General features: G+C 36.1%; 2 protein-coding genes across 4 annotated transcripts; both read left to right on the top strand.

The window, feature by feature from the left end:
- The first annotated feature begins 319 nt into the window (after window positions 1-319).
- LOC109072779 lies at window positions 320-11,191 on the top strand. The gene is made up of 2 exons (XM_019088984.2): window positions 320-2,204; window positions 9,873-11,191. Exons 1-2 carry the CDS (start codon window positions 1,757-1,759, stop codon window positions 10,091-10,093), a joined length of 669 nt encoding a protein of 222 aa, XP_018944529.1. The 5' UTR covers window positions 320-1,756; the 3' UTR covers window positions 10,094-11,191.
- Window positions 11,192-11,603: 412 nt separating this feature from the next.
- On the top strand, window positions 11,604-21,542 carry LOC109072761 (cytochrome P450 2J4-like). 3 transcript variants are annotated; one of them, XM_042713680.1, is made up of 10 exons: window positions 11,604-11,788; window positions 15,193-15,391; window positions 15,472-15,634; window positions 15,888-16,037; window positions 17,602-17,762; window positions 17,985-18,161; window positions 20,292-20,430; window positions 20,522-20,709; window positions 20,822-20,963; window positions 21,036-21,542. In XM_042713680.1, the coding sequence occupies exons 2-10, from the start codon at window positions 15,194-15,196 to the stop codon at window positions 21,221-21,223; spliced, it is 1,506 nt and encodes a 501-aa protein (XP_042569614.1). In that variant the 5' UTR covers window positions 11,604-11,788; window position 15,193; the 3' UTR covers window positions 21,224-21,542. The 3 variants fall into 3 exon arrangements, with proteins under 3 accessions (XP_042569614.1, XP_042569611.1, XP_042569613.1); XM_042713677.1 differs by having other exon boundaries at window positions 11,605-11,788; window positions 15,189-15,391; XM_042713679.1 differs by having other exon boundaries at window positions 11,636-11,725; window positions 15,189-15,391.
- Window positions 21,543-26,183: the final 4,641 nt, after the last annotated feature.

Raw genomic sequence — 26,183 nt, 5'->3', positions numbered from 1 at the left:
TCTCCCTTTAATGTACTTAGGTTTATTCAACGATATTATATTATATTTTGAGTTAAAAACCAGTTAATTTAGATGTTACCATTTAAGTTTTTGATGTAGAACAGCCTGACCAGATTGGTGGCCAATTATAAGACCAACTAACCATCAAGCTGTTTATATATGTTTATACATGCCTGGTGTGTGAGTATATATATATATATATATATATAGATAGATAGATAGATAGATAGATAGATAGATAGATAGATAATGACAGTGGTTGGTTTATCCTGGGGGTTTGAGGTCCTGGACCACCATTATTACCCTGCTAGTGCTGGCGATGGTTTAAATGTGATTATTACTTTCCCTTTGCATAGTCTCCTTCAACCTTGTCCTTCAACGAATACATGGTTAATGGCTAAAAAGAGTCCAACTTATTAGTCTGCAAAGGAATTGTCCTTTCCTCTTGAATATTTCATACATGATGACACCTAAAAGCTAATGTTTGAAGTGTTTTATGAAAGTAATACCTTCGAGTAGCCTACAGTGAGGATTCCATCCTCACCATGACCGCGCTCCCTTCAACAATAGTCTGCGCGCGCTCTCATCAGTAGAGGCGAGAAGCGCGAGCGAGTGGCGCGGCGTCTTTATGCTACCTCGAGAAAAGGATGCGAAAACCTTACGAAACTCGTTTCCAGGTCAACAGGGGGTTAGACTAGCTGAAGGCGACCCCCGTTACGATCTTGAACGCGCTCGCTTTGAATCCTCCACCCACAGCATACACAATTGACGCGCGCGTTTGGAGCTTGTGAGGAAAATGCTGACGCGTTGACGGTGCGTTTGATCTGTTTGTCAGCGCTTTTGGCGTGTAGACCGCTGAGGGATATTTATTACTCTTAAGGACTTTTTTTATGGACTCGAATGATCGTCCCAAATGTCTTGGTTGTGCAAACGCTTATGGAGAGCGACATGAATTTGGAATATTTATATATTATGAGACATTAATCAAAACGAAGTGTAGGTTACGACAGTAGACTGCTGAGGATTTTTTTTTTATTACTCTTAACAACTTTTTATTGAGGCGAACGATCGACGCAAAGATCAATTTATGTGGAAATACTTTTTTTTTTTTTTTGTGGGAAGCATATGTATTTGGGAATGTTCTGAATAGCTGTTAATTTAAACGCAGATATGTTTTATTATTTATACTCAAAACTCACACTGCACCATTTTTAATTTAAAGAACGTTTGTGTGCATTTTCTCATTAAGCCAAATAGCCTAAGACTTCTATAGCAAACAAACTCGAATGATTATCAGAAACATCCCATTTATTTGACACTTTTTTGGAGACGTTTTGAATGGTATTAAAAAAAGGCATTCATTTCAACGACGTGTTTCACGCGTTACAGAATATTCCTGGCTCTTTGAGACTTTTTGCTGGGAACGATCGTCGCAAAAGTGGAATTTGAAGATGTTTTCAATAGAATACGGCGCACTAATTATTATTTATAGGCCTACGCAAACCTCGTATTGCAGAACATAGTTCTGTTTGATCTCATTAAACAAGAGAATATCGTGTTTATGTGATACTAAATTTGAGAATAATGTTCTGAAATGTATAATTCTAAAGCTGCAGCTTTATTTCCAAATAATTTTAACATTTGCAAGTTGCATCTTATTAAACCAGGAAATTCATGTCTGAGGAAACTGGTATGCGCATTTGGATAAACTGAATGAGACTTCAGCAAGAGTTTGGCGCAACTACATCCACTGGTGATGCCGGAGGTCACTTCCACCAGAAGTGATAGGCTAAAATCCAAAGGCATTATGTTTTTATGCAACACCACAGCCATCAAGGACTGGAGCTATTTTCTCTCTCAAATCTTGCCTCTTGTGAACAAATCAGCGGGTTTTGTTCATCAGAGTATGGATCGGGTGGAGGCGGTGACGAGCACCATGGTGACGGCTCTGGAGCCCGACTTGAGCGGCTTGAGCGCCAGTCACCCGCCGCTTAACTCCAATCACACGTCCGGGTTGGAGCACGTCTTTCAGTACTCGTACTCCGAGAGCGACTTGCAGTACACGGACTACAAGACGCCGCCGAGGGACTCGATACCGCTGCCCAAGGCGGTGCTGTACCTGGTCATGGCCGCGCTTGTGGTGGTGGCCGTGGCTTACGCGATCGTGGGGCACCTGGTGAAGGATCTCGTGCATGAGTTCGTGGGTGAGTGCATTTTGGAAATATAGTGTGCATTTGATCAATTAAACAACACTGACAAATCAATGTGAACGTATTTGTGTGTTTTGGCTATATGCAGTTATAACAGAAACAATGAAATACAGAAATACAGATGGGTTCGTTTTTGAAAGAAGCTGGTCAACCAACAAAAAGTGCTTAAACAAATAAAAAACAGCCTATACAGTCTGAACTGGTGTAAGTTGGTTTCCCATGTGAAGAGTGCTTAAAACCCCTCTAAAGCCAGCCAACAGATCAACCTGACCATGCTGGATGATCTAAGGTCGTTTTAAGCATTTTTTGTTTTTCAGCAGGTCATGCATAACTCATTCATTAATTCACTGCAGCCATTAAGCTACACTACAACAGTAATATAATTATTATAATGTGAAATATTATTCTGTGTTTGTGTATTTTGTGCTTTTGTTTTTGGTGTGTTTAAGCATTCATTTAAGAGATTAGTTTGGCTCAAGTGTGTTTTTTGGAGGATGCTTCATAAGTTTAATACCTTTGCATATGTATGTAAGTGTAATGGACTCTTAATATTATGTTTTCAAGGTGCTTGATGAAGCACACAAGTTTTGTGTCAGTTCCAACATGCATCTCCGAAATGCATTTCTGTTGACAGTCACAATGTACATTCACATTCACCTCCACAAGCATCTCGACGATTCTCCCTCAAAGCTCAGAGTTGAGTATCCGGAAGGGGATGAAAAGAATTACATTTAATTCCTTCAGAGTCCCTCACTTCTGTTTTTCAAAGACCTTTACGTTTACCTGAAGCGATGAAGCAGGCAGGTCAAACAAACACACACACACACGCACGCACGCACGCACGCGCGCACGCGCGCACGCACGCACACACACACACACACACACACACACACACACACACACACAGTGGAGAAGCAGAGAGGGGAGCACTCAACAATACCTGAGAGATTTCTCCAAAAGCCTTGGATACACCAAGTACTCTTCTGTAGATGGTGCTTTGTGCATTTGTGTCGGTCCTAAGAGGTGTAAAGGTAAAGATCACCTGTTTGGTGAGATTCTCACTGTAGTAATTCTCTCTACAGGGTCAGACAAGGAGAAAGCGCGCTTTCAATGTCTTAGTAAAATACCATTGTGCGCCTTCTTTAGTCTCCATTTTATCTGCTTGTTTATTATGATCAGGCAATTGAAGTTTTCTTCAAAACTGACTTTTGTGTCATTAATTTTCTAAGCGACAGGAGTGGCATTTTTTCTTGGCGAACAATAAAATGGTTTGGGAAAAAGGGAACCCACAAGAACACCCTAGAATCCATCTAGCAATGACCCAGAACTACCTGGAATCCACCTAGCAACCACTCAGAATACACTAGAATAGTGGCGTTGACTTTTGTATTCAATGAAAAAAGTGAAACTCCTGTGCACTTAAAGTGCATTGTTCTAATAAAAAAAGCATGATTTCCTGTTTTTTTTTTTTTTTTTGGTTTGTTTTGTTTTCTTGCTTTTTGTTGCATTTGTATGAAAGTAAAAAATAAATAAACTAATTAATTAATTAAAATAAAAAAATCACTCCCCAAAGTTAAAATGACAAGAATTTTTTTTGTTTGTTTTCGCTTGACACCAGTGTGTTGATGTGCAGAACACATACTGGCTAGCTTATTACTGCAGAAATTATTGTGGGTTTTATTAATTTATTTGGAGTTTTATTTTTCATTTTTAGTGCATGCATATTTTAAGACATCACAATAAACTTAAGTTCTCTTTATTAATAGTAAGCAAACTAAATTAAACATTGACTAACAAAATTTCTACTTTCATGTTATGCCAAATTTATTTTTGTTTATGGTGAAATTAAGTTGTAAAAAGCCCAATATTTTTACTTTTTTTTTTTTTTAATTTATTTTAATTTTATTTAAATTATTTTAAGAAAATATGTTGATTATATGGTATGGTAATAGGTAATCTTTTTACTTTGTATAAACATTTTTGTCTTTGGAAAAAATAAATATTTTTGATTAATAGCCTATAAATATAATTCAAGAAAATCTAATAAATATGATTGTAACAAATTAAAAGTAAGTACAAAGTATAATTTTAATTAGAGGAAAAATGTGTTTATTTTTATTTTTTAATTATATTAAGTGCATAACCACTTGAGATCATTACATGACCTTTAAAATAAAGTCAGTGCACTTACATTACAATCATACATGCTAAAATGTATACAGGAGCCAGTTTTCTTATAGGGTATGCGTCCTTTTTTAACCCAGAAATGAAATATGGAAAATGTGGTTTTTCATTAATGGTTCAAACATTGGATAGAATAAGCAGACACAAACTAATTTCCATTATTCAAAATTTGTATTTAATTAAAAATCATAAAAATGATATGAAGCTTGTTTTTAATATAAATGCTAAATTTAGTTTCTAGCTTTTTTGGGGGCCCTCTCACGTTTGTTCGCATTTACAAGCATAAACTTGTAAAATAATATTTTTTCTATATTAATTTGTGCACTTTGAAAATGTTTATTAAAGGTGTCCTATTATGCTCTTTTACAAAGTATTGATTTTTTTGGGGGGTGTACTGGAACAGGCTCTCATACTAGGTTGTTCGAAAAAACGATTTTTTTTTTTCAAGTATTTTACATTATTACAGCACCTCTCTCCCCGGTCTGGCATGAACTGCTGGAATAGTTCCTGTTCCAAATTAAGGCCCGCCTTCTGAAATACGAAATGCGCTGTGATTGGTTAGTTGGCCCAGTCTGTGTTGTGATTGGTTAGCTGGGCCAGTGTGTGTTGTTTTTGGCACCACTTGGCGCCTGGTCGGGAAATGTCCTGTTTCTCACCATAGCAGCCTGCTGTGAGCTTCAGTGTAAATATTGCATCAAAATCAAATCAATTTGAGCATGATTTAAACTCGGATGATTGTAACGACTTTAAGCTTGTCTGCCTTGGGAAAGATAGCGTGTCTCCGACATTGTAATAACACTCGTTGACTTCTCTAGTGCAGCTCAACCAGGTCTCGTCCCATTCGTCGATCTTTGTGATATCACAAATCCCAGAAAATATGTGTTGTAGTCCAAACGAGTCGTTCGTTGTAGTTTTTGAAAAGTGATTTCTGTTAAATTTGACTTTGAGCTTTGTAACTTTGCAGATCATTTTTATGCTCAAACAGCAACATTACAGACTAACTAAAGTTGAAAAAGTGAAAAAGGATAATAGCACCCCTTTAAAGGTGCTAAAAGTCATTTTAAAAAAATTTGAGAAGAAGTCAGTCTTTTACTTATTCGTGCAGCATTTTGTGTGTACGGTTCTAATTTCAATTTTGGTTTTCAACATTTAAAAATTGCTACAACAACCGTTTCATGTTTTCGTCTTGGATAAAAAAATAAAAAAAAACTAATGGACGCAAAAGTACATGTGCTGATCATTTTGCCACGCTCTTTTCCCGGTCTTTTGAAAAAGTTCAGCCTAATTGGCATATATTCGTATGGTGGGAAATTTTCGTGCCATCACATGGCTCTGGCACTGCTTAGCAGCCACTTATGTTTACTCACACACTTCAGACTGCTGCTGCTGTATTTGCTCATCTTAATTTCAGGGTGCTTTTCTGAGTCAAAGGACGAATGCGTTTAGTATACAGCCTATGGCTGTGTATATAGGCTGGAGGTTTCAGTTAGTGTTCAGTTTGATGGAGCATTCAGACTGGATGACGCACATTAGAGTTGTTTGAATCATTAATCAAGTAGCACTTTAATTCGCAATAAGTGAACTGCAGTGTTTAATTAATGCAGTCAGACAGCAGCCTGGGGCTCATGGATAATGTGTAGTGTGTATTGCATTACAGAAAGATGCTGTTGTTGCTTCCTAATTGGAATATCAGATTTGTTTTTATGGATTGTGATGTATGACCTGGACATACTTGACAGTTTTAGTGAGGTTGATCCGGCTTGTTTAATAAAGAAGTGCTGCACATCATTTTAGTTTTATTGAATTTTTTGAAACAGACCTGTTAATCAAGTCTTGGACTGTTTTTAACTTAGTTTTGTCCTTGAATAATAATGTGTGATGATTAAATAATGTGTTTCTGAAAGTATGCATGGCTCACCAAAGTCTTGGTACATTACTGTCATCAGTAATTAAATGTGTAAGCTTGAGTGCATTCCATATGAATATGTATGGTCATCTCAAACTTGTGATTTCTTCACCAGTGTCATTACAGATTACTATGGTTTAACCTCTCACTTCTGCTGCCAGAGGCTGTTTTGTGTTCATTTATTGTGTTTTGTGCTTCCTATCATGTATTTATTAAAAATACATAATGAAAAATCTTCATAAAAAGTTTTTTTTTTTTTGTCAAAAATTAAGACTGAAAAAGCCTTGAATGAAAAAAATATGAAAAGCATGTGTACGACTCAGTGCAGTAGTTCATAGTTGTAACTCCAAGGTTCTTCATTGTCCAAAACTAATTCTGCACGGGCTGTTATATGTTGTCTTGTGCTTCTGCAAAGGTGTCAAAACGTGGAGAGGATAAGGACCCATTAGTTTGAGAAGTACTATTTTAACATCCTTAAGTAGATTTTCCCCAAATGTTAGCATGTGTGGTGGTTAATTTTTGCCATTTAGTGTTATGGAAGAAGAAAGACAGGCTTTTGGCTTGTTGTACCCTGCAAGTTAAAATTTCAAGGACAAAAAGTGTTATTGAAACATTATTTTAGCATATATACACACTTCCGATCAAAAGTTTGTAGTAATTGGATTTTTTTTTTTTTTGAAAGTCTTTTAAGCTCACCAAGGCTGCATTTATTTGATAAAAAAATACAGTAAAACAGTAGTATTGTGAAATAGTATCACAAGTTAAAATAAACATTTTTTCTATTTTAGAATATAATTTATTCCTGTGATGCAAAGTTAAATTTTCAGCATCATTGCTCCAGTCTTCAGTGTCACGTGATCCTTCAGAAATCATTCTAATATGCTGATTTGGTGCTCAAGAAACATTTCTTAATATTATGTTGTGCTGCTGAATATTTTCTTGAACTTCTTTCAAGAACATCTTAATCCAAGTGTTTGACTGGAAGTGTGACATATAAACAAAACTTAAAAATTGGTCTCTATGGGTGCTGCTCTGAGATATATACAGCTGGAGAACGTCTTGGTTATGTATGGTAACCCTTGTTCCCTGATGAAGGGAACAGAGACATTTGGTTGAAGTTCCGACACTAGGGGTTGCACTTGGGAGCCCAGACACCTCTGTCATAGAGAAAAGGCCAATGAAATTGGCGATCAAATTTTGCATTGCTGGTCACGCCCTGGACATCCGTGTATACATAGGCCAGCATGGCATTTGCTGACTCATTTTGTTCTGAAGAGTCGAGAAGCATCTCAACCCACTCAGAAGCAGTTCAGAGTTATGGCATAAGGGACACAACATCTACTTTTCCCCCCATCAAGGAATGAGGGTTTCCATACGTAACCAAGACGTTACCTTTAAGTTTGTCTCTTTGACGTTGTGTTGAAGTTCCAACATTAGGGGGCGCTATACTAAACACCACAGTTGCTGAACTGCATTCCAAGTCCATGAAGGTGCAGATGTTGACAAGCCCAGTGTGCCACGACCAAATGCACCACACCTCCTCTTAAACTTCCAGTGTCCAAGACTTTTGACCTTACTCTCCAACATCTGGGAGAGCCGCCATATAAGGCAGAGGTCACCTCCAGCCAGAGCCTTTTCTGAGAAAAACAAGAATAAATAGTGGTTGAAAGTCCTGGTTGTAACGTTGAGGAAGCATTCATTTTTCCAAGTAGGAAAAAAACACTACGAAGACCACATCCTACCTGAAGGGGAGGTAACATGTGGAGATACATCCTATGGACTCATTAAAAGGGAGTAGTACATAGGGAAGGTTTCTGTGGTGGGCTCTGCATAAGGGGAGCACTACCAAGCACAGAAACAAGCGACAGACTTACTATCTATCTAGGGGAAACACTGAATCCTATTCAGAACAGAGCAGTGGACTAATACACATATGGGGCTGCCAAAGGGAGACACAACATAGGGAAACTTACTCGTTATGGATTATTGTAGTGAGTTCCTCTGCTAAACTCAGCTATGTAATGGAGTGCTTGAGTGATGGAAGGGTAGTCCAGGGTTCATAGGAAAGTATTCAACTGGATTCAATAAGCGCATATTATCACCTAAGAGAGGGGGAGGTGCTAAAAGCAAGTTCTACATTCTACCAGTCACCTGAGTTCAAGAGGTAGTGCTTAAAACACTTAATGAAACTGGTTCCATTCGCAGATTGTAGAATTTGGCAAATGTATTTGTTGTAGCCCGACCTGTAGATCTGCAAATGTCTGCAAGTGAGGCCCCATTCACTAAAGCTGATGAAGCAGCAACGCTCCTGGTTGAGTGCACCCTCACTCCCAGTGGGTTTGGAGACAGCATTCCCCTTCTGTTGTCCTCCAAGCAGACAAAGAGCAGTTCAGATAATCTGAAACTCTGTGTTTCTGAAAGATGCGCAGGGCTTGCATTAGACACAACAGAGACAGGACAGGGTCCCCTTCCTGTGGGGGGATAGCTTGCGGGGTTACCACCTGATTCCTGAAGGAGTGATGGGAACCTTGGGCACATGTCCAGGCCAGGCTCTCAGGGCAGAGTGAGATTCTGCCTGCCTGAATTCTAGGCACAATTCATTAACAAAAAAGGGTTAGAAATCCCCCACCCTCTTGATAGAAGTGTGCACATTCAGGAAGGTGGACTTCATAGAGAGGGCACTAAGTCCAACTGACAGAAGGGGCTCAACGGATCTCTCTGTAAGGTCTGAAGGACCACTGAGAGATCCCAAGAGGGGATGAGGTGTGGTCTTGGAGGATTCAACCTCCGGGGCCCTCCTAGGAATCTGATAACCAGATTGTGGTTCCATCTGTGGTTTGCTGCAATAGCAGCCACGTACACCAGGAGTGTACACACAGACAGGTGCCCCTATTGGAGGAAGGATAGCATCAGGCTCAGACTGACACACAGAACCCAGAAGTGCTGGTTTAGTCGTTCTGATTGGTCAGACCTGCCTTCTGATGCTGCGATAGAAAACTCATCCTCATCGCAAGTCCCGAAAGACAGATCGAAACCGCACTGAGGTGGGTTCCCAAACTCAACCAGAAACTCTTGCCAGAGACCACATGTATTTGGAGGAATGAGAGGTCTGTGGGAATGAATCCGGCAGAACTGCCCTTGTAACATTTCCTTGCTCTCCTTCAATGCACAACATCGAGGCCTCGGACCCAGAAGTAGAAGGGCCAGGACGGGAAGTACTTGAGGTTACTCACATTCTTTCTAAAAAAGAACTATGTAAAATTTGCTCGCCAATTTCACTGGCCTTTTCTCAATGATATCAGATGTGTCTGGGCTCCCAAGTGCGACCCCTAGTGTCATAACTTCGACACAACATAGAAATGGCCGACTGAAAGGGAACAGCTGTATTGCAGAGCTGTTAATGTATATCTTTCAGCATGACTGGAATGCTTTATTGGCCAGTCAGCATCCAGAATAATACCTATCCGTTTTTATATTGTCCCATCTTGTCTGTCTTAAAGTGAATGTCCCCTCTGGATCCATTTGAGTCTCAATGTGACTGATAATCATCTGTAATCTGTGTCTCTCATCAGAGTGGGTGTTTGGGCCCCGTTCAGACAACCGCAGTAGCAAGAGTGAAGTGAACTGCATCAGCAACAGCTTGAATGAAATGAGGGAACTCTCACATTCAGTGGACATGCGCTGCATTGTGTACAATCACTCCGAATGCCAAAGCGCCATTAAGCCGGAAGAAGTGGTGGTCACCATTGATGAGACCTCGCAGCTACCTCGTGAAGCTTACAGTGGGACCTAACTGAGAACAAACCACCACCATTTGATACACCCTTTATTATGAGGAGGAAAGCATGTTTGCTTTAGTTTGATCTGCATCTGTGATGTTGAAAGCCGGCGCGTTGAAGTCACATGGCAGAAGACTTTTCCTGGGATGAGCAAAACTGAAGAATCTGGGAGACTTTAGAAGGAATGGAGCCACTTTAAAGTACATTAAATGTTCCGTATAGGAGCGATGTGAGACACTTTACATTTTCAAATCGAATAGAGAAAGAGGAAAGACACTTCTTTATCATTCATATCAGTCTTATCACACAATATTTTGGTTTATTTTTCTTGTTTCGTGGAGACATGCACTGTGAATCTAGAATAGTGTTCTGCTGTTATCCATTTCCTATTCTACCTACAACCTGCTATGGTTTGATTTTCCCACTTTTTGCAGATATTTATGGCTGAGTACTTATAGTATCTTCAAATACTCACATTTTACTCACTATCAGGTTTTCTGCAATTGACTATGCTGCTTGAAAACAGAAATGCTTAGAGATCTTCTCCCTACAGGTTACTTGAAAAGTCAAGTAATGAAGATGGTTTGAATATACAGCCCTTGATGGGAAAAAAAAGATAAATAGTTAATCCACAATGGCAAAACAAAACTGCTAATGTGTTTTATTTTCATCTAAGGCAGTGTTACCAAAAATATGTTTTATAATGGAGAAAGACACCACACAAACACTTCTCACTGAAAATATATATTTAAATGATAGAAAACAGCAGTTAATAGACTTTTGATAATATATTTGACTTATATGTTGGCAGATTATCTTAAAGATTCATATCTCTGTACTTCACAACTAAGGGCTATAATTTCAGGTTTCACTGCAGATAGTCATCATAAAAAAACTTGAGGACAGCTCATCACATTTTTAAACAGATTTTCAAAGTCAGTATTTACAAATAAATCAATAAATAATTGGCTAAATTTATTCCTCACAATTGTCTCAAACTGGCAAAAGAAAAAAAAATGCTTTAGAAATAACATTGAGATGTCAGATTGAAGGTCCTGTACATTTCTTCTGTCCTACATTTTTATCAATAAAGGGAAAAAATAAAATAAAAATAAATAAATAACGCTCTTGGCAATTTACCTGGTTACTCTCGCCATTGTCCTTTTTTGCCAAAGGGTATTTATGTCAGATGTCACATTTTCAAAAAATAAAAATAAATAACTAAAAAAAACAAATTTGTTGTAATCCTTGTCCAGTTGTGTCATGTAACAATAATTATTTTATGTTGTTGTAGAAAAACACAGAAAATATGTTTTTCCTGTTGTTCATGTCATGTCCTGCATTTTACACAAATGTCAAAAAGTCGCCTTAATAAATGTGTGACATTGACAAATTTATCTAAAACAAATTATTGACATTCATTTTCTCATTAAGTGATTGTTTTTAAAAAAGGGTCATTTTCAACATTATATATTATATATTGTTACTTCTGATAAAATACATTATAATTTTTACTAATGTTTATATATACATTTCATTCTGAGTTTGTGTGCACTGACGTTAACAATGGGTGGGACGTAAGGGAACGCGCCGTGACGTCATCACAACATTTCTGTTTCATAACACTGGATTCCTGCAGTTTTTATGTGAGCAGCCATACATTTATATTTCCACGACAGTTCATTTTATGATCTAAAAACAGCGTTCTCGTAAGTACAGATATCCTCAGACATCTATGCATTAATGATGCGGCTTCTGTCGTAGCCTAGTTGTGTTTGTGCAGTGAACTCAGGAGAGGGGAAAGACCAACTTACTTTCTTGTATTTTTGCTGTCTTTTACTTTCTTTAACGTGAACAGGCTGTTAGCGATTTGTCTTTTTCTGTTATTTATTAATTTATTCATTATTTTTTTTTGTGCCGGTTGCAAAAGTCACTTTTACCCATTGGAAATGAAAGAAAACGCTACTAGAAAAGAGTTTCCAATCCGTTTTTATTTTTTTTTTAAGGATTTGCATGAGAATGTGATAGAAATAGCAGTTCATAAAATAAATTGTAATATTATAAAACAGTTGTTCTCAAACTTTTTTACTCCAAAGGCCCCCTCCTTCTCCAAATCACTGCTTTGCGACGCTTTGAAATCTTTGCGAATAATTCGTGGTACGGAGCGCGTCTCAAACCGGCAAAGTTACATTTCAGAGGCATCGTTACGTCACAGTTGTTTCGAAATGTTTCCAGTTGGGGGCTGATCTCTGAACCCGTGAATGACTGAGATCTCTCCCCAGCGGCGAACCATTGAATAAGCGTCTATGGCTTTACCTGATCTCGGATCAGTTTTAGAAATGTATAGACATTTTTTAATGTATTGAGAGATTTGTGTAATTGAAGGAAGAGTAGTAGTTAATAGTCTCTCATTGGCCTGTTTATAGCTATCCTTAAAACAAACAAAACAACATTTTGAACACATATTACACATATTACAAACGAAACAAGAGCATGTATTATACACACTTCATATTTAATGGCATTTGATGATGTTAATCGCCTTTAATATATTACATTAAATAAAACATTTCCATTGTTTGTAAAAGTAGTTTTTATGCATGTTTTGACCTGAGTCTTGTTGTATGTGTCTTGTAGTAACATCTGATAGACATCTTTAAGATGTCAGTTTTACATACATTCTAAATCATAAACATCTTAGAGACATCTTCTAAACATTCCTACATCTGATAGGAAATGTCTTATCGGCGTATTGATGAGCAAACACTCTAAAAAATATGTCTTATGAGAAGAAGTGTGTTGCAAACAATGGTTGACAGTTATTTAATAAGATGCTAGATTAGTATGTAAGGTTTTAGCCGCAGCTGCGCTAAACTAACTGTATTGATGATTACCAAAAACATCTTATGTTTCTGTAAAGGCTTATCCACCAGTATTTGTAAGCTCTTTAGTCACAGTATATATAATTATTGTTGGAATTTAATGGTTTCAAAGATAAATCACACAAAAGTTTAATCAAAAGCAAGTATTTCGTAAAAACTAGACACTATTTGGAAGTCAATAACAACAGAGACTGGGAAAAAGTACATAAAAACAATGCAAGCTGTTATCAAGGCCAAAGGAGGCCATACAAAATAAAAATACAATATTTTTGTTTGTTTGTTTTTATGTGAATAAAGACTATTTAGTTGTTTCAGTCTGTTATCTGCCCAATAAAAGACAATACAATTTTAAGCTTTAAAAAAGCGTTTGACAGATTCCTAAAATATTTGTTTTCTTTCTTTATTATGACAGATGAAAAAAAAAAAAAATTAGGCCATTTAATTTCAAAGTGAGGGCTTATAAAAGACCCTATTTAAAAGTGCTCTTATTTTTTCTTCTTCTTGGGCAACCAGTGAAAACATATAAAGAAATACATAATAAATTAGTTTATATGGTTTAGGCCATGAATACATGAAATGAGGGGAATGTTAGATTGGTAGGTCATTTAATGCATGCATGTGTGTGTGTGTTTGAATCTGATCTGCTACGGTTTGTTGTGACATTAAAAACAGACAATTATCTCCACTCACTTATTAAGATTAACGAAGTATGTTTCAGCACAATGATGAAATGTTACCACTATTCCATAAGCCTTAAATAGGATCACGCACTTAGGCAAGTGGGAAAGCGATCGTAATTAGCCTATATTAACATTTAAGATGGCTGTGTTTCTGACCCAACATACATCCTGCTTGTACTTATAATTTGGCTTTATATAGCAGTTCAAATGTATTTTTTACATCAGGCTGAAGGATATTAAAAGGGAGTTTTTCTCGAACAACTGCTAAAAATAAAAGAATAATATAGTAAACTTCTGTAGGAAACTAGGCCTTAATTGCCACATCATATATATCAGGTGCAACAGAAGTATATCATAAAAATTCATAACTGAAAACAGTTGTGTTTGCAAGGTCAAGAGTGAAATATAATGGCTTGTGTGAATTGATTTATCAGATCTGAGTTCCTCGATGGGACCTGTATGATAATTAGCATTATTTTCTCTCTGACATGTTTCATACTCCGTGTCCTAGTTCTGCAGGCAGCGTTTGAAAGTTCAGGAATATTAACCAGAAACTCACTGTTTCTTCAGATGAGACACAACAAGTCCCACAGATATACTGGTATAACTTTACAATGTAGTCACATTAGTTAATTTTAGCTAATGCATTTACTAACTATGAGAAATGTATTAGTTGCAATATTTCTTAATGTTTGTTGACGTTAGTTAATGCAAATACAACTGTTCATTGTTAGTTTGTGTTGCTCAGGTGCATTAAATAATATTAACAGATAAAACTTTTAATTTAAAAAATATAAGATTAAGAAATACTTTCAAATATTTTTTCCATTGTTAGTTGTTATGTACTGTAGTAATACGAAGAAATGTAAACTTTTTGTATAAAGTGTTGAGTTTTGAAAATGGCAGCATTTCTGCTTTGCAAATAATTCAAGATTGATTCTTTACACATTACATTTGATTTTTACCTTATTTTATGAATATTATGACATTACAGTATCAATCACTACTCTCAAAACTTCTTCAGACCATGACTCAATTCTTCTCTAATATGTATATTATAAAGTAACACAATAATAAAAGCAATAAAATAAAATACAAGTTTATACAAATACTTTACAGTGCAAAAGTTTGGGTCTGCAAGATTTGTTTTATGTTTTTGAAAGAAGTTTATTTGGCTCACCAAGGCTGCATTTATTTGATCAAAAATACAATAACAACAGTGATTGTGAAATATTATTACAATTTAAATAATTGATTTGAATTTGAATTTGAATATGATGTAAAATGTAATTTATTCCCATGATGCAAAGCTGAATTTTCAGCATCATTACTCCAGTCTTCAGTGTCACATGATCCTTCAGAAATCATTCTAATATGCTGATTTACTGCTTAAGAAACACTTCTTATTATTATCATTGTTGAAGACAGTTGTGCTGCTTAATATTTTTGTTTTTTCCCCCACAGTTATTTGAAATAGAAATATTTTGTAACATTATAATTATCTTTTTAAGTTAAATATACTTGTGTAAAACTGTGTCTTGTCTCAGTAAGCATGGCGTCAGTGCTGTCACAGCTGATGGGTCAGTGGATGGATGTTCAGGGTATCCTGATATTTCTGTGTGTGCTTCTGCTGGTGAAACACCTGCGAGATGTTCTTACAAACATCATGCCGCCAGGACCCTTCCCTCTGCCTTTGATGGGAAATGTACTGAATATAGGCTTTAGTGATCCACTGGGCTCCTTTCAGAGGGTAATTCACACCCTGGATGTAAAATACAAATATGTCAAATGATTCTATGTGAATGTATAATGTGCACGGATCTGGTTTAGATTGCTGAGAGGTATGGAGATGTGAGCACACTGTATCTGGGAAACAAACCGTGCATCCTGCTCACTGGATACGAGAGTTTCAAAGAGGCGTTTGTGGAGCAGGCGGACGTCTTCACAGACCGGCCGTACTTCCCTATAGTTGGCAAGCTTAGTAAAGGAAAAGGTACAGGTGCAGAAAAAGCTATATTGCACCTAACATATTCAAATATTTTAAAGGGATACTCCACCCCAAAATGAACATTTTGTCATTAATCACTTACCCCCATGTCATTCCAAACCTGTAAAAGCTTCGTTCGTCTTCGGAACAAGTGATTAATGACAACCTTTTCATTTTGGGGTTGAGTGTCCCTTTAAACAATTACACGTCATTTTAATCCTAAAATCTGCCCTTTATCTGCTTCATTCTGTGTATGTAGGTCTGATCTTCTCCAGTGGACACATGTGGCGTCAGCAGAGGCGTTTTGCTCTGGCAACACTCAAATACTTTGGTGTGGGGAAGAAAACTCTAGAAAATTCCATCCTGCAGGAGTGTCGCTTTCTCTGTGACTCTATACAGACTGAACGAGGTCAGAGAGCAACATTTTAGTGCCAAACACCATTTTTTCCTATCACAAACAAGATTTGATGTCATTCTTTTGTTAAAAAAAGTACAGAAAATATGAATTTTATATATATATACATATATATATATATATATATATATATATATATATATATATATATATATATATATTTTTTTTATTTTTTTTAATTTTATTTTTTTTATAACTAGCGGACCTAGTGGAAACCCGCAGCTCTGAGAGGAAGGGCGGGTCTGATCTGCTGTATGTGCGCAGCAATGGCAAGATATAAAGCGGCGAGACACAACACTTTAAAATTATAAGAAAACTTACGCTGTCTGCAATGTTGAGAGGCCCTCTTGAAAGAGAACTATTCATCTATATCTTGCTCTGGAGCATATGCAAATGTATTTGCCCCTGTGATGTCACAAGCTGGGTTTCCATCCAAAGTTGCAAATTGAACTTATGTGCAAAATTGGAATATCGCATAAAACATTTGCGAATAAGCACCTTTTCCACTGAAAGAGAACAAAATCGTCACTTCCTGAAAAAACTCCCACTAAATTTCCATCTCATTATTCGGATTTACCGTTTTCACACAAGTCAAAAAAAAAGCACCTCAAGCGAACGTTAAAAACTTTTCTGCGAATTAACAGATTTATTTATTTTTAAATTTTGTCATTTCCATCACTTTGATACATCAAAGTGAGCATAAAAACTAAATAAATACAAAATAAATGCTTTGTTTATAAGTAGAAGGACATATTTTTAGCTATGAAACTCTTATGTCATGACCATAGACTCTATAAAAACATGGACATAGTGTCCGTGACATCATCGTAGGTTTCTGAAGAGCATTTTTGAAGCCCAAAGTGGGCGGAGCCTGTCACTCCCATTTTGGCAGCGCATCACCATGCGTCACTCCTGGATAATCAAAAATGGGCAAAGCGGTGGTATGTGGGTGGAGCTGGTTGCTGAAACCACGCCCACCTAGCTCGACGTTGGTGACAGCAGCAGCAATTATAAAGTTATAAAAAAAAATCACCCACCTCACAGTTGTCATGAAGGGCAAAAGGTTTACCAGGCTGTACACATTTTTTTTTTTTTCTGCTGTAAAGTTGGGCTTTTTAACGTGAGGGGTCTATGGGACTGAGTCCCTTTTGGAGCCAGTCTCTAGTGGCCAGTCGATCAATTGCAGTCTAAGTCAATTCCGTGTTGGTTTCAAGAGAGAGACCGGAAGGTTGCCGCTTGGTCATGACCCCTTTAAATATTATAAATAAACAATAATTTACTAATAATAAATACAAATGAATCGTTTAATAATAGTAATAGATAAAACCAAAAATATAAATTTAATTATAAATATTTCAGATTCACTAATTTACATATCTAGAATAAATCCTTGAGCAAATGTGTAACATTCAGCATGTGAACAGAGGTATTGTTATTGTGTTATCATACGTTTGGATACCTCTAAATGGTGGCTTATAAGAGATGTTTGATTGTTTTTCATGTTTTCTGTTCTTAAATCTCATAACATTGCTCTTCTCTTTCATTGTTTTGTTTCTAGGTTTGCCCTTCAACCCTCAGCATCTTGTGACCGGTGCAGTGGCTAATATAATCTGTGGGTTGGTGTTTGGTCACAGGTTTGAGTATGATGACCATAAATTTCATCTAATGCAGGAGTATTTAGATGACATTTTTCAACTTCCCATCTCAAATTGGGGTCGGGTACGAGATCAGCCTCTTATCACAATGTTATACACAAGACAAACAGACAAGAAAAGTAAAATCAAAATAATAAAATGTCAATATGAACTAGTGAAACTGAAATAAAGTTTATCTGTATTGACTGGTGCTTTGCTAAAACATCAGTTTCATTCATGTAACCGTGGTTATTAAAAGTATTGCATTGTTTGAACATATGTTTGTGCTTTATTTGTCTCTTTACAGTTATATAATCACTTTCCCACCCTCATGTCGATGCTGCCAGGAAAACATCAGACGGCATTCGCCAGCATGTCTGAACTTCAGCCCTTTCTGCAGGAGGAAATCAGAAAACACAAGGAGGAGAGAGACCCATCCAACCCCAGAGACTACATCGACTGTTATCTGGATGAGATTGAGAAGGTACCTTGTTGTCTTAAGGTGCCCTTGTGTACTTACAGTATATATTTTTTAAAAGGGCTTTATTGGTAGTCAGGACATGTTAGCACCTCCTTTGTTAATATTCATGTCTGCCCTACAGAGTTTTTTTTTTTTTTGCCCCATAATGGTGTAGTTACAGCATCCACATGCAGGGCCTTAGTGGACCATGATAACTATCCAAACCTTGACCACTTGTTGCCAGTTCCAAATTTGACATCTGTCCATAGTGAAATTACAATGACACATTGCTGCCACACCCATATTATTTTTTTCCACTCAATTATGTCGTAATAACGAGATTTTATGTCATTTTATGTTTTCTGTACATAAATACATTGTGTGATCAGTGTTTTGAGAGCATACATATATGGTTTGTTTGTACATCAATAATAATGGACTCATTTGTGCCTAATGGACGACTCCTGTATGTCACTGCAATCATCTTTTCCTTAATTATAATCCTCATCCATCAAACCTTTACTAGCGAGACACTGGTTTGGTTTATCCCTCCAGGAAGTGTAGTTTGCATATAATCTGGCCGTACAGTGTGCAGTGGAATGTTTTGATGTTACGTTCAGTCAGTATTTAAAAACACACCCCGATGCATGAGGGATATGACACCGCTTGTGTTTTAAAGCGAAACACACACTGGAATAAATAATTCACTGAAAACGCAATGTGAGTCTCTATTCTCTTTGCCATCTCTGATGTAATCAGCCTGGTTTTCTTTACGTTAGCACTGTTTTGGACGGATTGTTTGAATGCATTTACTTTCTGGATCATTTGACTGAAATCTTTCGCAGAGTTCATCAGGTTAAAATTATCTGATCAGAAACAGAGAAGCGAAATTGGGTTATTAAAGAGTAAGAATATAATTTTTGCCTACCAGGGTTACAGGTGCTTGCACCATTGTTGATGCTCAGTGTTATCTGTGTGACTTAAATTAATTGCTCAATTTCACATGCTTCAGTACTTTATTTGCTTACATTTTTTTTTGATGCATTAAGGATTTTGAATTAATTGCATACAACATGTTAACATTGACAGCTCTATTAAATATATAATATATATACAGTACAGGTCTAAAGTTTGGAAACATTACTATTTTTAATGTTGTTGAAAGAAGTTCCTTCTGCTCATCAAGCCTGCATTTATTTGATCAAAAATACAGAAAAAAATGTAATATTGTGATATATTATTACAATTTAAAATAATTGTTTTTAAATTTATTATACTTTAAATTATCATTTATTTCTGTGATGCAAAGCTGAATTTTTAGGATCATTATCACATGATCCTTTAGAAATCATTCTAATATGATGATTCATTATCAAAGTTGGAAACAGTTCTGCTGCTTAATATTTTTTCAGAACATGTGATACTTTTTTAGGATACTTTGATGAATAAAAAGTAAAAAAAAAAAAAAAAAAAGAAGCTATGTTTTTAAAACATAAATATTTTGCAATAACAATATCCACTACTGGTCAGTAATTTGGGGTCAGTAATTTTTTTTTTCTTTCTTTTTTTTAAATAAAATCAATACTTTTATTCAGCAAGGATGTGTTAAATTGATAAAAAGTGATAGTAAAGAAAATATATTATTAGAATATTATATATTATTAGAATATTTTTTTTATTTTGAATAAATGCAGTTCTTTTTAACCTTTTATTCATCAAATATATTAGACAGCAGAACTGTTTCCAACACTCATAATAAATCAGAATATTAGAATGATTTCTAAATGATCATGTGATAGACTGGATGATACATGTGACACTGAAGGCTGGAGTAATGATGCTGAAAATTCAGCTTTGCATCACAGGAATAAATTATTTTTTTAAAGTATATTCAAATAGAAAACCTATTATTTTAAGTTGTAATAATATTTCACAATGTTAATGTTTTTTTTTTTTCTGTATTTTTGATCAAATAAATGCAGGCTTGATGAGCAGAAGAAACTTCTTTCAAAAACTTTTTCCAAACTTTTGACCTGTACTGTATATATATATATATATATATATATATAATAGGGCTGTCAATGTATATTTTAAAATATTCTGAAAATGTTTTTTGCAAAAAACATTTTTTCTGTGTGTGTTCCAACATTCCAGTGTAAGGACAGTGAGGCAGAGTTCACTGAGGAAAACCTGATATATTGTGTGGTGGATCTGTTTGGAGCAGGAACTGAAACAACCTCTAACACACTCAGATGGGCTTTACTCTTCATGGTCAAGTACCCAGAAGTACAAGGTGGGAATGTCAGTCAATCAAACATGTGACTTCTGTTGGCTGTCCTCAAAAACTGCTGTCAGCATGTTCTTTGTTGGATATTTTCTGTCAGAGAAAGTCCAGTCTGAGATTGATCAGGTGATTGGACAGACACGCCAACCACTGATGGATGACCGGACAAATCTGCCGTACACCTATGCAGTGATCCATGAAATTCAGAGGTTCGCCAACATTATTACCTTTACACCTCCCAGAATGGCCAACAAGGACACGACAGTAGGAGGACGTCTCATCTCGAAGGTCATTTTATTTTTGCGTAATGTACCATACAGCATTTGTGTTGATAAACAAGGTCAGTTATGTGCAACTTAAGAATATGAATTGATCTATAATTTCTGTTTGGTTATTACAGGGTGTGATGGTGCTGCCGTTGCTGAAGTCAATCCTACAGGATAAGAATGAGTACAGCACTCCGTATGAATTCAATCCTGCTCACTTTCTGGATGAAAATGGCAAATTTTTGAAGAAAGACAGTTTCATCCCTTTTTCAATAGGTAGGTCAAGTCCATACAGTTGTAGTACGGTGAGTTTACTCTGAGTTTACTGATGCAGACCCTGATTTCCAGGTAAGAGGATGTGTCCAGGTGAGCAGCTCGCTCGTATGGAGCTCTTCCTCTTCTTCACGTCTCTGATGCAGTGTTTCACCTTCCAGCCTCTTGAGGGACAAACGTTGAGTCTGAAAGGAACTATAGGTGTCTCGTCTGGTCCTGGACCCTTCCAGATACATGCTGTGCCTCGAAAGTGTAGATTTTAATCACTCAAATTTTCTCTCTGCTCCTGAATCATGTTCAAACACCAGTGTTCATTATATGGTTCTTCTCCCACAGGAACCCACAGCTATGGCTCACAAACATTAATTACTGAAGGGCTGTAATGGGATTTTGATTAGAAATTGATCAGATTTTGATCTTAAGATTATTTTTCTGCTCATATACTGTCTGGGCATGAAAATGTGGAGACATTAATCTTGGAAATCAGTACTCAAGCCTGCCCGACTCTACAATACTGTTCGAAAGTTTGGGGTCTTGAAACTGTGGTATGTTGCTGTTGTTGTTTTTCCCTGTGTCTTTTTCCCTCCTCTCTCCCCCACCCACAATCAAACCAATCCCACCCATTTAAGTTGTTATTATTTTTTTTTTTTTTTAATACATCTTGATTTTCTTGTTTGTGGTAGGGCTCAGACGAGTGCTCTTTTTAATCCTTAATATTGTTGGGTCCCCTAGATGTGCATAGGATGTAACAACTGTTTTTTTTTTTTTTTTTTTCAGAATTTTTTGATAAATAGAAAGTTCAGCATTTATTTGTAATAGTAATCATTTGTACCATTATGCATGATTTTACTCTCATTTTTTATTAATGTATTGTGTCCTTGCTGAAAAAAGTATTAACTTCTTTCAAAAAATGTCTTTTCTTAACATTTCTCAGATTTGTTGTGCATTATCTAGAGACTTTCATGACAAAATTTGTCAAAGAATTATCAAATTGTGTAGCAGTCAATAATTTTTTCAAGCATAGCCCTTAGAGACAAATCAGTCTGCAGTTTGTTAGCACCAGGACAATTTAAGAACTTGAAGAGAACTTGAACTTCCAGGGCTTTGAGGTGATATAACTCAGAAGTTCTCATAGATTGTGATAAAGAAAATTTATTTTTGTGGCATCTTAATTAATTGCAGTTTGAGTGAGCTTTTGTTATTAAGCAAAGGTGTTACTGGCATTTTTTTTTTAAAGCTCTAGTTTTTTTTTAAAGCTACTAATAAATATTATTTGAACACAGTTTTGCAGAATCTGGACTCTTATGATTGATGGTCTTAGTTTCAACTCAAAGACAGCATCACACATGCAACATTTCTTAATACTAATTTCTTAATACAAAATTTCTTAAAATATATACCTCAAAAACATTTATACTAAAGAAACAAACTCATCTACGTTTTGGATTGCCTGAGGGTGAGTACATTTTCAGTAAAATTTCATTTTTGACGTTACGTAGATTCTGCTGTCGGCTGCACATTCATGCCACATTCATGCCACATTCATGCCACAAATCTGCTTTTCCACCTCATTTGTGCTCTATTGAACTGATTGATTATGGTTATTGGAATACAGTAAACCCATAGTGGAACCAGTCTGAGATGACATATGCTTTGTGACATGGTGCTTAGTGATCACAGCATGAGTAGTTTGTGACCATAAACCGATGCACATGGTTAGTAATAGTGCATATTATTACAATTTATTTTAATCAATTTTTATACTTTAAAATGTTATTTATATATTTGATGCAAAGCTGAATTTTCAGCATCATTACTCCAGCCTTCATAACTGGCAAAATGTATCCCTCACATTTGTTTCAAACTAGCAAAAGAAAGAAAGAAAAAAACTTCAGAAATAAGATTGCAACATCAGACTGAAGGTTCTGTACACTTTTGCTGTCCTAGTAGGATAAATACAGTGTTGGTAGCATAATCTGATAGGTATCATTATTTGTCAGAACAGATAACATTATATGTCAGAACACCGGTGGCAAAAGTCACTTTTACCCGCTGGAAATGATAAAAGACGTTAAAGGATAAGTTCACTTCCAGAATGAAAATTCTGTTATCATTTACTCACCCTCCACTTGTTCCAAATCTGTAAGAGTTTCTTTCTTTCTTCTGTTGAACACGAAAGAAGATATTTTGAAAAATGTTAGTATCCGAACAGTTGATGAGGACCATTGACTTCCATTGTATTTTTTTTCTACTACTATGGAAGTCAATGGTTTAATGCAACAGCTCAATATATAAAAGAACTTTAATGTGTTACATTTTAGAAACATGTCTGTTTTGTTCCAATGCAAATATTACCTATTGAATCCACAGCAGAAATACTGTGCAAAAAATAATAATAATAATTAAAGCGATAGTTCACCCAACATATAAAAAATAAAACAAATAACTTTTTGTCATGTCTATTTGATGTTTATCTCATTTAACACAATGATGCACAATAATTATCATTTGGGGGTGTTTTCTCCTGCATCAGATGAAAATTATGGTCATCATACTCAAACCTGTGACCAAACACCAACCCACAGATTATATTAGCCACTGCATCAGTCACAAGATGCTGAGGGTGGAAGGGCAGGATTTAAAAAAAAATAATAAAATCTTCATTTGTGTTCCGAAGATAAATGAAGGTCTTATGGGTTTGGAATAGGATTGCAAATGGGTGGAAATCTTCCAGAAACTTTCCAAAAATCCATGGAATATACCAAAAAATCCTGGAAAGTTTCAAAAAGTTCTGGAATATTTCCTAAATTTACTGGAAATGTTCCACCTTTTTGCAACCCTGTTTTGAAACGACATGAGGGTGAGTAATTAATGACAAAATTTTCATTTTTGGGAGAACTAACCCTTTAATATGCATTAAACAGACATAAAATGAAAAGAAAATGGCATCTAAACTTTTCGGAAAATAGTCAGTTCCCTTCAGAGATACATTTATTTAAACCCCCACCCTCAATTCAATATTTGGAATTTTCTTTGAATATTTGGTGCATCGCGAACAGTGAGCTTGCTCTGCCTGGTACAGTATACAGTACAATATTACTCTTTACAGACAGTTTTTAAAGAGTTAAGAAAATGCTGTACTTATTGAAACAACCAGTTCCTTATTTACCCTTGTAAGATCACCATTTACGTTTAGCTCTGTTTTTGTGTTGCAGATTTTTTTTGTGGAAACTGATACATTTTTTCAGTATTCTTTTATGAATGTTCAAAAGAACAACATTTATTTGAAATAGAAAACTTTTGTAATATTATAAATAGCTTTACAGTCACTTCTTTCCTCTTACAGAATTTTTGCAGGAAATTTGGAAATCTCATTTAGAAACACTCCTAACAAATTAGGATGGTAATTAATTTAGAATGTTTTGCAGACAAACTAAATCTTTTGCATAGCCCATACTAACATATTGATAATTGATCTTCTTAGTTCTTAGAGATTATGATTAAGGAAATTGACTTTTATCTTAATTCTATTTTGAACAATCTTTGGATATTAAGCAACAATTGAAGTATTATGTAATTTTTTTTAATGCTCCAAGTTTTTTTTTTTTCCCCCACATATATCATTTGTACAGATTCCTGACTTTTACTGACTGACATTCTCAATTTAATCAATTTCAACTCAATAAAGATAACATAACTCATAAAAACAGTACTTAATAAATATATATCTCTAATATATTCTTAATTAATAAAAATATTAATTAAATTCAATAGACATAATTGTGAAGCATATCTGGATGATATTGTGGTGTTCAGTTCTGACTGGAGTAGTCATTTGGCTCAAGCAGTTGTCAGCAGGCATATGATAATGCAAAGGCTCTGTTGATGAATGCTCCGGTTTTGGCAGCCCCTAATTTTGAGACTCTGTTAGGAGGCAGTCTTAGCCTAATAGGGCGCAGTCGTAGCCTTATTAGGGGGGCAGTTGTGGTCTAATTAAGGGACAGTCGTGACCTAATGGTTAGAGTTGGACTTGTAACCCAGAGGTCTCGGGTTTGAGTCTCGGTGCTGGCAGGGACTGTAGGTGGGGGGAGTGAATTCACAGTGCTCTCTTCCACCCTCAAAACCACAACTGAGGTGAGACCCTTGAGCAAGGCACTGCACCCCCAACTGCTCCCTGGGCACCGAAGCAAAAAAAAAAAAAAAAAAAACACTGGGTGTTTGTTTACTATTCCTGCTGTGTGTGTGCACTCGGATGGGTGAAATGAGTATGGGAGGAAATTTTGAGTATGGGACACCATACTTTGCCACACGTCATGTCCCTTCCCTACTTTTCCTTTCCCTTTCCTAAACTGGCAGTCGATGCAAGTGATACCTGTGTTGGGGCCGTTCTTTTGCAGTATGAAAGAGGCATTGAACATCCAGTTTCTTCTCTAAGAAGTTTAATTACCATTAAAGAAAGACTACTCTGTAATTGAGAAGGAAGCGTTGAGCTTGGTTTTGGCAATCCAGCATTTTGAAGTTTATTTGAGTAGTGGCCATCCGATTAAGATATTAACTGATCCTTTAGTGTTTTTTACAGCGGAGTTGCAACACAAAGCAGTGCTTGATGAGGGGGAGTTTGTTTCTGCAGTCTTATCCTCTACAAATTCACCACATTAAAGGAAAGGAGAACTTTTTGCTGTCTCATGTATTATGCACATGTTACTGCCTGTGACCATTTGTTAGCTTCTAATTGTGGATTCTTTTATAAATGTAGCAACTTGGGAGTAGCTGATCCCCTTTTTGTGAGTAAGTATATTTTCTTTATAATATAATATTACTAAATTGGCATGGTATGTTTACAGGCCCACACAACTCATGTGTATCTTCACAGGATGATAATACTGCAGTACTGTGGCTCATGAATATTAACTAGGTGACATGATGTTCTAGGAAAGCCCCATGATCATTAAATTAGTTCAATTCACAAGTAATTGTCTGATTACCACTCTGTGACTTCTGAAAAAACCAACAAACAGTTGAAAATCAAGTAAACATTTGCAGTGATCTAGGCCATTACCTCTGCATATGTCTGTGGTGATGAACAAACACTTGGCCATAAAAATTCATCACTGACAGCAGGACGAGGGGAAGGGTGTAATTTCACTTCTTGGTGCTAATGGCTTTCTCAGATACAGACCCCACAGTGAGACCTGAACGTATTTTCTGACATGGTACATGATC

Source organism: Cyprinus carpio, chromosome A23, assembly GCF_018340385.1.
Source record: "Cyprinus carpio isolate SPL01 chromosome A23, ASM1834038v1, whole genome shotgun sequence".
NCBI classification, from domain to species: Eukaryota; Metazoa; Chordata; class Actinopteri; order Cypriniformes; family Cyprinidae; genus Cyprinus; species Cyprinus carpio.
The sequence above is the reverse complement of the archived record's forward strand: the minus strand, read 5'-3'. Positions and strand labels throughout refer to the sequence as shown.

Bases quoted from the DNA above. Each gene is read 5' to 3' on its own strand.
- LOC109072779 (XM_019088984.2), top strand. From the start codon at position 1,757: ATGCCGGAGGTCACTTCCACCAGAAGTGATAGGCTAAAATCCAAAGGC. The intron at 2,205-9,872 runs GTGAGTGCATTT...GTCTCTCATCAG, and splicing joins TCTCGTGCATGAGTTCGTGG to AGTGGGTGTTTGGGCCCCGT.
- LOC109072761 (XM_042713680.1), top strand. From the start codon at position 15,194: ATGGCGTCAGTGCTGTCACAGCTGATGGGTCAGTGGATGGATGTTCAG. The intron at 20,431-20,521 runs GTGGGAATGTCA...ATTTTCTGTCAG, and splicing joins CAAGTACCCAGAAGTACAAG to AGAAAGTCCAGTCTGAGATT. The intron at 20,710-20,821 runs GTCATTTTATTT...TGGTTATTACAG, and splicing joins GAGGACGTCTCATCTCGAAG to GGTGTGATGGTGCTGCCGTT.